We start from the raw sequence: 18,688 nt of genomic DNA, 5'->3' as shown, positions 1-18,688 counted from the left end.
CAAGCTGTTGATAAGTTGTTTGTTATTTCTAATTAGTTAGTTCCAAGCTCTACTCTGTTTATTTTATTATGTTTTCTAGAAGTTGCTTACACTTCTAGTTCAGCATACAATTTGCAGTTAAATGTTCAGTGAGATCAAATGCACAGCCCTATAGGTGCTGTTTTCAAGGCAGAGGAGATGAAGATGAGCTCAAGAGGAAAGAATGCTGGCTGAAGCACTCTGCTTATATTATTGCATGAATATGAAGACTGAGAGGTATGGTCAATCTTCTCCCTTTGTCCTGAATTAATAGGACCTGCATCCTACAGCATGGATTGCTTTTATCTATACTTTGGCGCAAACAATTTGTACAACCAAGAAGTCACTCCAAGAAGTCATTGATTAGTAACTCATTCTTTTATAAGGAATCCACTTGCTGTTAGTGCTCTGAGATGCACAAGATGTTCTCTGACTACCAAGTATTTCTACTGTTCTTGAAACTTAATTGTAAATAGGATTGGAAGAGGCTTTTAAGTAGTTTCAGAACTCTGTTCTGGCTGATTGATTCCTATCCCACAAAGTAAGTCTAAGACATAGTTATGTGTACTCTTATGTAAACCTGTTATATGAGCAACTAGGTAGAAAGTAAATATTTTTGTTAATACTAGACATAATATAGTATTCTATTGCAACACTTGGATAAATTGTGGTTCTTCCAATAGAAGATAACAAAACCAAACTGTTGTAGAACAGTTCATAACAGCTCTGTCCCTTCCTGCCTATGAAAACCAATGTTTAAAGTCTTGTTTTTATCTTTCCATCAGAAGAGTGATGCCATAGGCAGGCAGGCAGAGTCCTCAACATAGTGCTATAGCTGTGTGATATTCAGAATGGAAGGCACTCTAGCAGGTGATAAAAGTGTGAAAATTGGATTATTACGATGAACTTCACTTACCAACATCCCTTACCAATGGCTTTTTTGGTTAGGACTAATGGGAGTTGCAGACATACAGTATGTAGATGGCCACTCATCCACACCTGTGCCATCAAAGTTTGATTATTTCAGAGGAGAAAACACTGGGCAAGTAGTTTCTTGCTGCTTGTGCTGCTGTGATGTTTCTTCTTTTATTTATTTTCATGATGTGTTGTATTGCTGTGCTGCTTTTATTATTGCTAACTACCTAGGGAGCCTTTACACAAACTCAAAGTTAACAGTTATTTTAATGACTTCAGCCCCTGTGCTAAAATTATTGTGCTGCTATTCAGTCTATTCTTTTTGATCTTGGAATATGCTGCCTTGCTTCACATTATTCTGGGACTGAAGGATACATATTTTATATTGAAATACAGCAGAAATGCAATCAATAAACAGGATTTAAAAGCTTGCACTGAGTGATACTTACGGTATTTTGTCCACAATGCATTACAGTACATTCTCTGGAGCAAAAAAAAAAGTACCCCATCGAGGCAAAGCAATAGATTTGCTGAGACAATTTTTGTCCCAATTGGTTTTGAAGTAGTTGTATGAAACCAAAGAAAACTTTTTAACTTTTGAGATGATATTGCTATGACATGCCTACATATATTGTAAGTCTGGTTATGTGTGAATTCTGCAACAAAGCGTTGAGGTAGTGAAATCTCATCTGGTAAGTTGAATGTCAATAATATAGACAGTAATTTCACAGTTATTTTAATAATTGAGCAGTTGGCTGTCTGGCTCTTACGAAGTCAGGGGATACTACATGAAATAACACTATCTTCTGAGGAAAGTTGTTGAATAAACAAATGTTGCAATGCTTGATTAAGCTACCCCGAGTTCCCACAGGGAGATAGGACAGGGTATAAATAAAGTTGACTTGACTTGACTTGATTATCTGTTTCTTCTTCGTGGTCTCTGTGAATTACACAATTGGGTTTGATTGTGGCTGCACTGGCTTAACAGAAACTTTCTATAGATCTTTAGTTCAATTTTTTGATAGTAATTCCAAAAACTCCCCAATTTCTTTTCGTTCACCGCTGCAGCAGCTCTTCAGGAACTTTGTGCTATTCTGCACTTTATGCACCGCTTTTCCTCTTGTTGACCATTCGCTTCAAGAGATGCTCTCAGTGTACTGCAAAAATGCCCAATACTGACGGCCACACTAAGTGCCTCCAATGCCTCGGAGAGGCTCACATCATTCGCACTTGCCAACATTGCCACGTTTCACGGCCCAAGAGAGAAAAAATAGAGAAGTGAAACTTTGGTCTCTCCTGTACGAACAATCCCTCGCACCATCGACTTTGATGGCCCCTTCCATAGCTTCCTCAAAGACAAAGTCTGCAAGTCACCTTGGGGAGAGGGGGCAGGATATAAATAAAGCATTGTTGTTGTTGTTGTTGTTGTCTTCTAAGACCGCTAAGAAGAGGCCAGCTCCTCCCAAGCAGTCAGCTCCTTTGGTGGTAGTGTCAACATCAGACTCGATAGCCTCGGTACATTTGACATCGATATCAGCCAATTCCACCTTCTTCATCTTCAATGAGAATTGCATTTAAGATGGCCCATGAAGAATCCAGATGAGCAACAGCAAAAGCCCAGCCTGCCGGCAGTACTTCCTATGCCAGGAAAGGCCCTAGAGTCTGGGCTCAGGAAAAAGAAGAGTGTGAAAAAGTAGAAGCTCCAACAGCCACCGTCTTCCTCATCTTCTAGGACGGAGCTAGCCACCTCCTCCTCTTTAGCGAGATCTTCCCGCCACTCATCACCTCCTCTGCTATGGGCACAGTTGCCTCCTTCCTCCCCAGAACCCCTCCGAGCACCTTTATCTGAAGGGAAGGTACAGGAATCTCCACCACACACCACACATTACACATAGTGTGTAATGATCCGAGTCCCTATCACACCAAAGGCAACTCTGCTGCCAGTTAGACTGCAGTTCTTTCCTCAGTAACAGGAAACTCCACTGCAAAAGGACAGACACCATCAAAACATGAGATTTGCAAAGGCAGCCCAGTCTTCAGTGACAAAACAACAAAGACCAGCCCTAAAACAACGGCACCAGATCCTTTACCCTCTGCAACCACAACAACAGCCCCAGATGGAAGAAGAAACTCAGCTGTTGGATTTTGAAGCCCCTGGTTCAGTTCTATTCCTCAGTCTCAACGTCTTCCCAAGCCCAAAGTAGTGATCATCGACTCACTATCTCCAACTGACAACCTCCAAGCATTCTCAGATCAAATGGCGAGAATGGCAGAGGCGCTCGGAATGGGAGTGAAACATGTCTCTGAAGCTATCAATGACAGTTTTTAAGAAAGTCAGGGAGAGGCACTACTTGCTACTCTGCTACCTTTCCTCCCTTACCTTCTAAAGGTGATTAAGGGCTCCTGGAAGACCCCCTCCTCCATTCTCCCAACTTCTAAGAGGATAGAGGGTTGGTACTACATTGCCAATGACACCCACGAGTGGCAAGCACCCTTTCCCCTTCCCAATTCAGAGGTGATTGAAGCATCCCAAGCTTCTAACAAACAGAAAACTGCCCCAGTAGATAATACAGAGGACAAAAAATTGATTCTTTCAGGAGAAAATTATAGTCCAGAGTGTCTGATCTAACATGAGTCACTAACTACAGGGCCTGCATCGGAGCTTATCAACAGCTCTTCTGGGAGAAGGCAGCCCCATTCCACAACAAGCTGTCTGAAGTGGACAGTTTGGTCCTTAATATCTTGAAACAAGAAGCCACCTCCTTGCCCACCAAATGAATAAATATACAGCTGACACTGGTGGCAAGTTGATAGCATATACTATGGCTATTTGCTGACATTCTTAACTCCGGGCTTCAGGCCTATCCTCAACTTCCCACCAGGTCATCGAGGACCTTCCAATTGATGCAATAGGCCTCAAACCCAATTATGTGAATTCACAGAGGACCATTTGAAGAAATACAGTTACAGGTAAGCAACCTGTCCTTCACATCATTTTAATTTAATCCTGAACTCCAAGGTGCCCCTTTCAGTAACCATGAGAACATTTACAGTTAATGTTATTTCTCATATTCTCAAGCCCACTCCAGAGCTCCCTTCAGGTCAAGCTAGTCACTTCAAGGACTTGCATCTTGTCCTTGATCGGCCCCTCTTCCTTTTTTCTTCCATTTTCCCCAGCATCATTCTCTTCTCCAAGCTTTCCTGTCTTCTCATTAAATGGCCAAATTACTTCATCTTTCCTCTAATACCCTTCCCTCCAGTGAGCAGCCGGGCATTATTTCCTGGAGTATGGACTAGTTGGATCTTCTTGTGGTCCAAGGCACTCTCAGAATTTCCCTCCAACACCACAGTTCAAAAGTGTCTATCTTCCTTCACAGCCTTCCTTATGGTCCAGCTCTTGCATCCAAAGGTTACTACGGGGAATACCATTGCTTTAACTATGCGGACCTTCATTGCCATTGTGATGTCTCTACTCGTCACTATTTTATCGAGATTGGTCATTGCTCTCCTGCCAAGAAGTAAACGTCTTCTGATTTTCTGGCTGCAGTCTGCGCCTATAATAATCTTTGTGCCTAGAAATACAAAGTCTGTCACTGCCTCCACGTTTTCTCCCTCTATTTGCCAGTTATCAATCAGTCTGGTTGCTATAATCTTGTTTTTTTATGTTTAACTGCAACCCAGCTTTTGCACTTTCTTCTTTCACCTTGGTGATAAGGCTCCTCAGCTCCTCCTCTCTTTCAGCCATCAAAGTGATATCATCTGCATATCTAAGGTTGTTAATGTTTCTTCTAGCAATTTTAATTCCAGCCTTGGATTCATCAAGCCCTGCATGTCGCATGATGTGTTCTTCATACAAGTTGAATAGGTTGGGCGAGAGTATACAGCCCTGCTGTGATCCTTTCCCAATCTTGATCCAGTCTGTTGTTCTGTGTTCTGTTCTTACTGTTGTTACTTGGTCGTTATACAGATTCCTCAGGAAACAAACAAACAAACTTGGTATCCGCATACCACCAAGAACTTGCCACATTTTATTATGATCCACACAATCACAGTCTTTAGAATAGTCAATAAAACAGAAATAGATGTTTTTCTGAAATTCCCTACCTTATTCCATTATCCAGCGGATATTGGCAATTTGGTCTCTTAATCCTCTGCCTTTTCTAAACCCAGCTTGTATATCTGGCAACTCTTGCTCCACATATTGCTGGAGTCTACCTTAAAGGATCTTGAGCATTACCTGGCATGTGAAATAAGTGCCACTGTATGAAAGTTTGAGCATTCTTTAGCTTTTCCCTTTTTGGGTATGGGGATATAAGTTGATTATTTTCAATCTGATGGCCATTCTTGTGTTTTCCAACAAATCTCAGCTTTGAGGATTTTTTTTTTCTTTGCAGAAGTGACCTATAACGTCTCTTTAGTTTGTTGTCCTTAATCTCAGTAATTATGGTTTTAATATTATTATCTTTTTATCTGAGACAGACTAAAATTCCGAGACAGGCCAACATTCCTATAATTTCCCCACTCCCATTTTGAAAGGTTGAGATTAGCTTTGGTTAAATCCCAGCTCTACCATATAGAAATTTACTTTGTTGCTAGTTTGAGTAATAAATAACACTAAAATAAATTGTTTATGGAACACTAACAGTTTCATGCCTGAAATCTTGGAAACTCTCATGTGCATAATGTCGAGAGCCAGGGACTTCTTAGCATTTAAATATTTGTTCTGCCAGTCTTGCTCTTTGCGCTTTTAGTAGCTTATCGGCACCACTTTATATGCAGTACAATGTCATTAATTTAGGGAGAGATTAATTCATTAATTTAATTTATTTTGGCAGAAGTTATGTCTGAGTTGTTGAGGATATGAAACAGATCAACCACGTTGATGTAAATGCTATTTCTGTTGATGAATCCAACATATTTTGAGGAAATGATAAGGCAATTAAATTGACAAAGCTCCTTAGGCACTAGTCTTTTCCTGACTAAACAGCAGAATTTAAATATTGTGGGGGGGCATTTATCTCTTCATGTTTAGGGATGTAAGTGTTCACTTATTTTGTTCTCAAATGAAAGAACAATCAATATTTGAGAAGTAATTTTCTCTGTAGTTGATGCAAATACGAAATACTCTTTTATTGAGGATTTTGTTGTACATTTTGGGATTTTTACAAAAATAAAACATTGATTCCACAGAACAATTTTTTCAATACCAGGCAAGGTCTTTTTTATTTTTTGCTGTGTTTTTATTTTCCTATATTATCTATGACAGAAATTATTTCCATTAGCTATTGTAACTCTTCTTCCTGTCTGTTGTTTTGTAGTTGTGATACATTTCAATTTGAAAAAAACATTTTCATAGATGATGGAGAGGATATAAAATTGATGACTACATGTGAGCATTGACTATTAGCAAATATGGATATATTAAGGTATGCTACCTAAACGATCCTATTACCCCCAACGATGTAATAGAAACAATAAAGCTAGGTAAATCTTCAGAATTAGATGATTTGGCTGGAGAATTTTAGAAAATCTTTATAAATTCAATGACTTCTCACTTAACCCCTGCATTTTATGATATTCTGAGCAGTTAGTGCCATCAAAATATTTGGAATGAATCTGGGATTACAGTGTTCACTCACTACTTCGCGGTTCACTTTTTGCAGATTCGCTGTTTCGCGATTTTTCCATAAACTCTAAAAGACTATTATAAATCATAAAAAATTATAATTTACAGCCTAAGATAGGGAGGAAGGCAAAGCCAAAGGGAGAGAAAAGGAGCCCAAGAGGTAACGGGAGGAGAAGGTGATTTATCAATAAACAATTGGTTGATAAAGACTTAAAATAGTGTATAACTACTAAAATACACTGTATAATAATATTAAAAGCTGGAGGTAATCCTCTGTATTTGCATATACAGTGTTCCCTCACTTATTGCGGGGGTTACGTTCCAGGACCACCCACAATAAGTGAAAATCCGCAAAGTAGGTATGCTATATTTATTTTAAGATTTATACATTATTTTAGTAGTTATACAATATTTCTTTGCTGGTTTAATAGTTGTTTGCCTCATATTTTCAATGTTTTAATGGTTATAATGCATTGTGAAGGGGATTAAATAATGTTATGTAAACTGCCCTAGGATCTCCTTATGAAAGGTGGCTTACACAAATTCAAAATCTAATTTTTAAAATGTAGTTTATGTCTCTATATGTGTGCATTATCTGTTATAAATCTATGTATTTTACTGCTGTCATTGACTTAAACCTATTAGTATTCTCAGTAGTGATTAACATACTAAATTAGTTGTTGAATGTTGAATTAACATATATGCAGATCGTATTGGTAGAATAGATTTGTTCTAGTTGGGTCTACAAATAAGATTCAGACCCATGTCTGCCTTAATGATGTTTGCTAAAAGTTAATGAATTTCTAATACAATCATGTCTTCCTCCTTTCCTGTCTGTAATTGGTAATGGAGGGGTATTTTTCTCATCTGCGTTCTCAAGAGAGGATTGAGAGGGGAAATATTCACTACTGCGAGATTATTTATCTGTCAAATTGGGCTGTTATCTCTCTTCGTTTTCTGACACAAAAAAAGAATGTCATACTGTCTGTGGTCAAGAACCTAGTGTTTGTCAAAGACATGCTGTGTCAAACCTCTGAAAGAAAGATTAAGAGATACTGGGGACTGCCCATGATAGACAACATACTGCTATGTATATGAAAACCAGAGGAAAGATCCATATATCTGCACGACTCTTCAGAAGCAGGATCCTAATCGTTTGTCAACACAGGAATCCATTTCACCCAAATTGTAGTGTGCTTGAAAAGCATTAAGCATGAAATGAAATAACAAGTGGAGTTCCGCTGTGTGGAGTTGGGAAATTGAATTTAATCAGACAATTTGTGAAAATTGCATTTAAAATGTGTGTGTGTGTCATGCCAAACAATTGAGCATTCCATTAAAGTGGCTGCACTGGAAACTATACGGATGTGTTAACTTTCAGAAGCACTGGAGATTTGCACTGTCAGTTTTACATTGGGTTTAATAGCTGGCTGCCCTTTGCAATTTGAATGTGGGAGTTGGGCATAAATGTTAAAAACCCACTAATAAATATAGGTAGTGGGGAATGACTGGTTCAAGTGTACTAAAGCCTCCGTTTAATGGTTTTTAAAACATGCAATAAAATATGTTTTCCATGTTATTGATGTACTTGCAATTTACATAGTCTGCTTTTGTCAGAATTTAGTAATCCAGCTAAAGTTTAGCACCTCTAAACCTCTTCCTTCTTAGGTATTTCAAGGGAAGCGTGTAGCATACTTTGAGCCAGTATGATGTAGTGGTTTGATCGCTGATCTGGAGAACAAGGTTCAAATCCCTATCTGGCAATAAAAACCCACCTTTTGAAAACCACTAGTCAAGAAAAGCATGAACTTGTTAGAAGTCAACCTTTTAAACAAGGGATTTTCATAAGCATTCATGTAATGGCACACAGGTATCTCAGCTTTTAAACTGAAGAACTATGTCTTTGAACTGCCAAGGACAAAGACATGCCACTATAAAAATATATTCGATTAGCAGTGGATGGTTGTCTTTCTTTAGTTGTCTATCCTTTTTTAAAATCCCAAATCTTAATTCACGATTGAGATATCAGCTTCATTAATTCAGACCTTTTTATTTCCCTTTTGATAACCATTGTCTTCCAAAGTATATCTTATTCACCTCCTAGTTGCTTTTTTACGCTATACAAAGGTCTACAGACAGAAATATGTGTAGCAGAGGAAAGGGGAAGAATGCTGATAGTAGAAACAGCTTCAAAACCTTTATATTGAACTCCAAGTCAGCCTCAAAAAAGGCAAGGGCAACCCGCTTCTGAACAAATCTTGCTAACAAAGCCAAAAAATAAGGCCGTCTTAGGGTCACCATACATTTGAAACAACCTGATGGCATGTAGCATAACACACATGTGCAGCATACTTTTAAAAAAATCAATAGTCCATAGTCTTTAGGTATAGTTATACTCGCAGAAGTCCATAAATTATACTTCTGCATTGAAGTCCAAAACAGCAACTAAGGTGTAAAGCAGACTTAACACATTGAAGTCCATAATCACACTGAATACAAAATGGAATCCTGAGTCTGAACATGCTCAGTAAAATCACATGTCTCCCACACCAAAGAGGTCAGTCAAATTGGCAAATCAGCATACACATAGAATATTGGTTAGCAAATATATACATTAACAAATGCACAGTGAGAGGATTGGGAGGTTGCTATTTCCAACATAATTCATTTCCAATTCCTAACTGAAATTTTATTCTGAAAAGATTGTATTTAAAACTGGTTATTTTTCTTTTTTTATTTAGTTACTGCAATGGATGCATGCTGGATCCAGTGTGTGGCTTTTGCTACAAACTAAACAAGTCAAGTGTTGTGGAGTCCTCCTGTGTTCCTGTTAGTAAGAACTCTACAATGGAAGCCGCCTGGGGCAGGTGGGTTGCTTTTGTATTCTTTAATTTCCTAAAAAGACCCTAATAAGATTTTTATAAGAAGTGCTGCTGTTACATAAGTCTTTAAATTGTGGCTTGCCGTACTACTAATGTGTATCAAGGGTCCTCACCTGTCAAAAGTTCTCTTCTTAGGTTTTCATTTTGTCCCTCATTAGTAAAATAAAACACAATAGGATGAAATAATTTATGAGTCCACACTCCAAGGTGTAACAACTATTGTGCTCAAACTAAGTAGTGATTTTGTTTAAAAAAAAGTGCTGGTGATAAAGTGTGGGAGGCAATAGAAAAAAGCACACATAATTGGAGAGCACAATAGATAGAATGGTAGATTTGTGTGTTTCTAACACATTTACACCAAGTGACAATCTAGAAGATCAGCTGATATTTTATCTGAAGATGTCATTTTAAAAGGTCTCCATAAAAATTATTTTTATTGAAATCATTTAAAGATACTGAACAGATATTAACAGTTTATTTACATGTCTAGGCTCATAAATACACAACTGAACAAGTCCAGAGTGCCAGTATTTGTATTTCTGCCTTAGTCATCTTTCATTCACATACGTTTTGTGAAGACTTCAGACATTATTGCTGGCAATTTGTTATCTTTTTAGGATTGTAGATGATGGTTTTCCAGGCTTGACTGCAATTTTTTTAAAATGAAAATCTACCTGTGGCATTGGCTTGTTTGGTGTGGTCAAACAAAATCTACTGAGGTTACCACATCTGAAGCTGTTGTGCTTTTGATTAGAAAGTCCCTCATCTGAACAGATGTACTTTCTCTGTTTCTGGCTATTTCCTGATGTTACCAATGAACTGTTTCATTGTCAATGTGTTGTCAAACCCTTTCACGGCTGGAATCACTGGGTTGCTGTGAGTTTTCTGGGCTGTATGGCCATGTTCCAGAAGTATTCTCTCCTGACATTTCACCCACATCTATGCCAGGCATCTGCAGAGGTTGTGAGGTCTGTTGAAAACTAGGCAAGTGGGGTTTATATATCTGTGGAATGTCCAGGGTGGGAGAAAGAACTCTTGTCTATTTGAGGCAAGTGTGAATGTTGCAATTGGCTGCCTTGATTAGCACTGAATAGCCTTACAGCCTTCCTGCCTGGCAGAATCCTTTGTTGGGAGGTGTTAGCTGGTTTCGTTGTCAATGTACAGGAAATGAGGCTTTGATTCCTAGCTTTCTTCCAATATTTAACAGAGGTCGTCTTCTTTTTTAAAACGAAAATCTATTGTAGGATATTCATCAGCAATGCCATGGTCACACTTTGCAGATTTTTGTAATTAACATTCCAAGGGATCTTATTTGATTTGTGTTGTCGAAGGCTTTCATGGTCAGGATCACAGGGTTGTTGTATGGAACATGGTCATACAGCCCAGAAAACAGACAACAACCCTCTTATTTGATTTATTTACAAATCAACATTCTTGGCTATAGGGATATGAATTTCTCACAAAGATATATCAAGTGCTATATAAGGGGGGGGGGACTTCCTCAATGCTACAGACCTTTCTGTGGAATTAACTTCAATTATTTATTTTTATACAGTATAATAATAACATCCTTACATGTGGTATTGGTTTGTCCAAACAGAAATGTATTTTGATATTCGCAAAATGACATCACATGGTTTTTATAAAACATTATAAAGGTTTCAGCTTTAGTGCTCTGGTGTGGTTTTTTAGTACTTATTTAACTACCATTATTGTCTTCCAATATTTTCATAATTGAACCCAAAATGATTCTCAGATAGTGCTTTGGCCCAGACCAAATTAGTGTCATTAAGATGGCTTCTTTTTGTACCTGCTGATGGGAGTGTGATTTTTTTCTGTTTTTTTTTTTAAAAATATAACATGTATTAGAATCCTAAAATACTATCATTAATATATTATAGTATATAATATAATTAATATGCAGATCAGCATACTGAAATGTATTTCGTTAAGGGTAAATGATCAAACTACAGACAGGAAGACCATAAGGCAATGATTTTTATTTGTAAATCTGAAATAGGTTGAGGCTCCCTTATCTGTAAATCCATAACCTCCCTAAACCTACAGTTTTTGTCACCTGTCTCCTGCTTTTACCTTTTAGGAAAAGGGTTAGTAACATGTCTAGCAATGGTTTTGTTTTTAACTCAAGGAGCCCTTGCATCCCCAGTTTCAGAGATCTGATGTAGGGATAGGGGGGATCCCCATTTGTTGCTCCACTCACTCAGGGCCCCTGTAAAAAGCAGGCATGTCAGCACATTTTTCACTCTTTTAGCAAAATTAGTGCAAAATCCTGAACACTTCTGATCCCATGCATTTTGGATAAGGGATGCTCAACCTATCCATAGATCAATAATTTTTTTACTATTGTCACTTCTGGAAGATCTTGTTTTATGCGTTAATTTTTCCGCAATGACGTGACCAAACTATTTTTATCTGTCCCTGAAAGATACATATATCTGGCTTCTTTCAGTGTTTGGCTATTTGTGATCTAGCTGCATTCAGTAAAAAGACCTTTGTAAAGTAAGTCATTATTAGCATCTTTAAATCAGTGAAGCGCATCACAGAATGTTTTGCCACAGCTAGCTATTTCAGACAACCTAGGGTTGTCCTCCAAAAATCCTTGTATGTTTGGGCATATATGTGTTTATGGACCCTGCTCTCTATAACTACACATACACAAGTATTAGTGGAACAACTATTTATGACAACTTACATTGTAAGATAACATATATGCATGGTTTTCTGCAGGGACTCTCTAAGGCAGTGATTTTCAACCTGTGAGTCCTCAGATGTTTTGGCCTTCAACTCCCAGAAATCCTAACAGCTGGGAAACTGGCTGGGATTTCTGGGAGTTGTAGGCCAAAACACCTGGGGACCCACAGGTTGAGAACACTGATTTAATGCTAGCTGAGATTGCTCTCAGTGTGAGTACAACCCAAATTGGATTTCATTGTGTCTGACAATTATATTGAGGTCAGTCTCCCATAGCGCCTTGATACCATTGATTAACTTTTCATTGCTGGAAGCGTGATTTTCCTTTAAAAATACAAGGGTTTGTTTATTTTATTTTTAAACCACCACAATTTGTATTGCAAAACCCATGAAAACAGGTAAGAGAGACACACTTCTTTAAAAGGCGAACCACGCTTCATTCAAGATGGGAGGGAGAAGACAAATTAAATGTATAAAATCAGCAGCAACGTGGGCAGTAAGGATGGTATATGCATGGTAGAAGATCTAGCGCATTATTGCCCATTATGAATCAGATGGTATTTTTGTAATTGTGATCATTAGTTAATAGTAGAAGGAACAATGAGGTATCATTACCTTGAAGCAATTGGAAATGGCTGTTATCTATATTATAGAGAAATGTCAAGTCGGAGCAAAGGGTACATGTCATACGGATTTGCTAGGCATAGTAAAAGTACAAAGTGTTTTTAAAATTGGAAGTTCTTATTTACAAACTGGCAGAAATATGCCTGACATTTTGAGAAAAGTTATCCAAAGTAATTGATTCAGAATTAAGGAGAAATTGATTTGTTACCTTGGCTGATGTCAATATGTTGCTGGGTCTATTTGGCTGTGATTATCCCTACCATGACTACTTCTCATGAATGTGGCTACATAGAAGCAGCCGTGCTTACATCCATTCAAGGAATCTGTATAGTTTCAAGATTACTTCTGTTCAGAAGATTCCCTCTATGAAGACAAAGCACTGCTGCTTTTTAATGAAATTGTTGAGTCCCTTCCATCTTTCCCTTCCACACTGTTCTGTACTGTCGTTTTATTTCTAGCAACCTGTTATTTTCTTCAAGAGTAATAACAGTTGCCTTAGAAGATAAAAAAGCTAGGCAGCTGCAACAGAAATCCTCTGGTAGCAGAGGGTTCTACAAGAAACTTTATTATTCTCTTCTTTTCTTGTGAAGAACTACATCTGAAAACTGTTAATTGTTTTGTGAGGTGTTAAGAGAGAAAAAAGAACAAATGCAACATGGCACGTGTTCACAATCAAATATTCAACAAAAATAGAAAATTCTTTTGTTTTTAAAAAAGAAACTTAGGCTGTATCTATACTGCCATATAATCCAGTTTCATAATGGAGATTAACTGCATTGAACTGGTTTATATGGCAATATAGATTCATATGATCATGTTCAATACATTTAATCTGCATTCTGAAACTGGATTATATGGCAATGTAGGTGCAGCATATATTTGAGAACATATAAAACTGCATCCAGTGAAACAGTGGTTTGCATGTTATGGGCTAAAGTTCAGACCATGTTATATATTCAGTGTGTATCTGCAGTGGGCATAGCCTCTGATACCAGTCAGATGGGATTTAGAGTCTCATTTGTATAATGGCAAAAAGTTAACTGCTATCTAGTAGCATAGAAAGGGTTAACTTATACTTGGTAGGCTTTATTCAATAGCTTTGCTTTAGCTTGGCTTTTCAAGACTGAAAAGAGAATGAAGGCGGAGAACAAACCTGGGGGACATAAATTTTCCAGTTAACAACTTGCTTGTATAATTTTCGTAACCGTTGGGATGGAGCATGCCTGGGCACTTTTAATTGCTTTGCTTACTTCTGAAATAGGTATATAAATTTTGGGAACCCAATTAAACATCAGTGGGAACAGAAGGATCAGTGATGTGATAGTCTGGGTAGAATTAGTTACTTAGGGGCCTAGTTCTACTACTTGCAGCACAGGGATGCTGAACCCCATCAATTTAAGGACAGGAATACTATAGACTAGCTGCTGTATCATTTACAACCAATAGAGCTTATAATAGTGATATGTTTCAGTTTTGGGTACTAATCAAAGTATTGGGAAGGCCTGGAATTACAGCAAGCTCCAGCTCAGCAAAACCTCATTAAGTAGGTAGGTCTGATATTGATTGTCTCAAACTCACCTCCCTCAGTCATTTTTTCCCATTTAAAGGTCTTAACAATTGCACTGATGGAAGTAAAGTCCTGTTATCTTGTTAGGTGGATGGGTGTATGGGCAATGGATGGATGTGCAGATGGTCATTTACAGTGGGCTGCTGCTTAAATCAAGGGTACGACTATTATGCGAGGAATTCTTAATTACCAAAACCAGGACCCAAAAATGCGGGCATGACCATTATGTTTTGGTGACTATTATGCAATGGAATACAGCAGGGGTCCTCAAACTTTTGAAGCAGAGGGCCGGTCCATAATCTTTCAGACTGTTGAGGGGCCAAATTATCATTTGAAAAAAAATACAAACAAATTCCTATGCATACTGCACATGTCTTATTTGTAGTGCAACAACAACAACTAAAGAACAATACAATATTTAAAAATGAAAACAATTTTAACCAACTTAAACATATCAGGATTTCAATGGAAAGTGTAGGCCTGCTACTGGCCAATGAGAAAGTTAAGTTAATTAGGATTGTTGTTGTTATGTGCCTTCAAGTCATTTCAGACTTTGGCCAAGCCTAAGTCTAAAATTAATTATTTATTTACTGCATTTATTTACTACATTTATATCCCACCCTTCCCACCCTGAATGGGACTCAGAGCAGCTGTATGTACATACAATATATTATATTATTAGCATAGCACAATATTAGCATTATATATTACTATATTGAACTATACTATAATACATAATATATAACATATAATTAATATTATTTTATTTATTTATTTATTTTTCAAACTTATATGCCGCCACTCCCCTAGGGCTTGGATAATAATAATAATAATAATAATAATAATAATAATAATAATAATAATACAGTATTATTATTAGTATTATATTGTATAACATAATATTATTATCAATATTATATGTATATACAATATATTATATTATTAAAACTGATATAAAAATATTATACTATAAAACTGAGGGCGGGGGCCAGGTAAATGACCTTGGAGGGCCGCATCCGGGCCCCGGGCCTTAGTTTGGGGACCCCTGGAATACAGTATATGTATTTCAGAGAGAGGAACTGGCAAAACTACCTCAGAATATTCTTTCCCTAAAAAATCCTATGAAATTAATGGGATCACCATAAATTGATAGAGAACCTAAACTGATATAGAACCTAAAGACACATATTATATATTGATGGAAGGTTTAGACTTCCCCTCCTTCACACAGAGAAGTTCCAGTCAAGATTGAAGCCTTGCATGCTAACTTGAAAGTGAAAAGAGAGTGTGAAATTCAGTCCTAAAAATGTGGGTTGAATTTAAATACATTTATGAAAGAAAAATCTTGTTAATCGGCAATCATCTTCTACAGAGAGCTTCTAAGTAATCATTCTAAGTAATGAGGAATAGGGCAGAAGAAGTTACAGAGGGAAGGAGGGGCAGGAAACTACATGGCCTCAAGAGAGGTGGCTTTTTAGCAATTAACCAAAGGTATAAAAATATTGGGTATGTGAAGGAGCTGCAGTGGGGCTTCTTGGGAGCTTCATTTTGTTTGATAAAACCACCTGACCAAAAAGGAAATTGACAAATGGGAAGGGGGGAGATTCAAAAGCACTGGTGGAACAATCAGTTCTGTTCCTGGCATCTGGCTGAATACCAGAAGATATTGGATACTGCACAGAGCAGTAACAGCCTTACTAGCAATAGAATAAGTTAGACTTGTTGACATAATCCACAGAAATTTGGTTTGGCTTTTAGGCCTATTCCTGGGGTTATGTGGGTGCTGATTCAGAAAATTGCATTGGATAGACTGTATCAGCTCTAGTTTCTTAGATATGTTTAATCATGATTTTCTATGTGTGAGCAGAAAATCGCATATGTTCTGTATCTCAAAAAATAGAGATGATGGGGGGAAAGTGGTGCCATTTTTGGAATCAGCAGATCAAATATACTCAGAAACAGGGCTAACATTTGTGACACTGAAACATGTATTGGCCAGTGTAATTTTAAGAATCCCAGTTCAAAAGAAAAATGTATTGTTCATTAATGTTTGCCTCCCAAATTCATGTTTTTCCTGTTTGACTACAGTCTTGACATTTGTCTTGTACATGTCCTTCAGATGTTGACAGTAGTAGTACAGTAGAGTCTCACTTATCCAACATAAACGGGCCTGCAGAACGTTAGATAAGCGAATATGTTGGATAATAAGGAGAGATTAAGGAGATTAAGGAGACTCTACTGTACTTCCTTGGACTGAATCATTTAAAAATGTTGCCATTGATCAATACAGAGGTACTCATTTATTATATGCATATTTTGAAAAAGTGCCTATATTTGGGAGCAGAGCATAGCAGTTTGATACAGAACAATTTTACCAGTTTCCATAATTGTTCTTGTGTGTTGCCTGTGCCTTGAATCCAGAATTTGTCATACTGAATGATGTAAGTTCCAATCAGAAAGAGTAACATCAGTCATGAATTGCCTATATCCAATTTTTTTTCAATGGATTAGAGTCTATTTTTCTTGAAAACTGAGCTGCTTTAACACCACAGGGTTGTGCATGAATGAACAGAAGTCGACGGATGCTTTTGAAGTGTATTCTCCGTAGCATTTTTGTCTTAATATTTTTATTGTGATACATGGTGGAAATCATGGGAGGCTTATGAGATAGAGGAGCATTGAAAGTGAAGGTAAGGAGACATGATATAAGCAGTAATAAGTTGGTGGAGATGTTACCCACATTATTTTAAGGGGCCATAGAGCAAACAGTGTTTTCTTTCTGACTAAATAGATATTTCTGTTCAGATTATATGTTCTCCCAAAGAAATACAATTCTTCATTGTTTTTGAAAAACTGAATATCCACTCACAACAATATGAAATTTTGTGGCATGCATAACATCCTGAACAGATGATACTTCATAGCTTTTTAGCATTGCAACCTGCACAGCTGTCAGAATGACGGACTTAATTCCACCTTCATAAAATTAGCTTATCACTAGAGTTTAGACAAATTTAGTCACAGTTGTCAGAAGCAATGGACTGTTAGTAAATGAATGCCACTCTTTTTTCACACCATTTCACATAAATTATGTCCCTTTTTTAACGCAGGCATATTAAAGTGGCTTGATCAGTGCTAACAGAAACAGAATGCTTGTGTTTATTTCTTGCAAAAAAAGAAAAAAGTTTTTAATGTGGATTACACTCATCATTTCAGGACATTTGCGAATTTGGCATCCCAATTTCTGTATATCCTTTCTATGTTTCTTGTTGTGATACAAATTGTTCTCTTATAGCAACATATCCTTCTTCTTTAGTTATCTTCTCAAAAAACAACCATATCACATTACTAACAAGATCTTAGGATATTGTGAAGTTTGTTACCTACTTACAGTTAAAAGTTAGAGAAGTCAGAAAATTAGGTTCAGTAAAGGTACTGAAAATACTACTGCTATTTGAGAGATTCATTAATAATCTCTATAGAAAACATCAGTTAAACATAGGCACATTATATCCCACAGTCAGAGCTTCACTGATTAATTACAGTTCCTTTTAAAGGTATCCTTTAGGATTTAGAGCTTTATTGTGCTGATATTTCATTCAGGTGGGAAGAAACCTAGTTCTGTCATCACATTCACCTTCAAGCTCTAAAATGGTTGAAATATTTTAAGACAAAAATCAGCATCGAGTGTGATTAATGTAATCATTGTTCCTCTGACAAACATGTCTTCTGTGCTTTTCTATTCTTGTGCTGTTGATTACAGCTGTTATAATTGGGCTTAATGATGGCTAATGACCGAAATAACTTTAAGAATAATGGAATGTTAAAAATTAGGTATGTGTACATTGTCTTTTGTCAAGGGCACCATTCATGGTGATGAAAAAAAAGCCTAAAAGACCATCAAGATACTGTTGCTTGCAAGAAAAGGGTGGTTTCCTGGGTTCATAAACAGTAGTCTGAAGACATAAGAAGAAGAAAAAACGTTGCTTTAGAGAAAGAATAATGCAGAAGGTTGCAGAGGAAATCCCACTTGGAGCTCCAATAAAGAAGAGTATGTCTCTTAAAAACTAATGTATGGCACAGAATATGGAAATGTTTTTGAGTGACCATCCCCAGGATCCTCCAGTCACCTTGGACTGGCCAGACCAGCTGTGGGATGCTGAAAACTATAGTTTAAAAAGTCAGTTTCCCAAGCTCTGGCTGGAACTGACAGCAATAGGGCATTGCTTATAAGTCAGAAAATAAGAACTCTGCCTTTTCATCCCATTGAAATGTTACTTTGCATAAATCCGCCAACTAACTTTTTATCTGTTTTTCACTAGCTCTTTCCAACCTTCACTTCAC

The 18,688-nt window shown here is 37.2% G+C and overlaps 1 protein-coding gene across 1 annotated transcript in view; it reads left to right on the top strand.

Moving 5' to 3' along the window:
- Positions 1 to 18,688, top strand: part of slc2a13 (solute carrier family 2 member 13) — a 173,234-nt gene that overhangs the window by 122,487 nt on the left and 32,059 nt on the right. The window contains exon 7 of the mRNA XM_062981693.1: positions 9,301 to 9,426. Coding sequence (XP_062837763.1) covers positions 9,301 to 9,426 — 126 coding nt within the window. The remainder of the gene's footprint in view (positions 1 to 9,300; positions 9,427 to 18,688) is intronic.

The sequence above is a fragment of the Anolis carolinensis genome, chromosome 5 (genome assembly GCF_035594765.1).
Source record: "Anolis carolinensis isolate JA03-04 chromosome 5, rAnoCar3.1.pri, whole genome shotgun sequence".
Taxonomy (NCBI): domain Eukaryota; kingdom Metazoa; phylum Chordata; class Lepidosauria; order Squamata; family Dactyloidae; genus Anolis; species Anolis carolinensis.
Note: the sequence above shows the minus strand (reverse complement) of the source record. Positions and strands in the feature narration are given on the sequence as shown.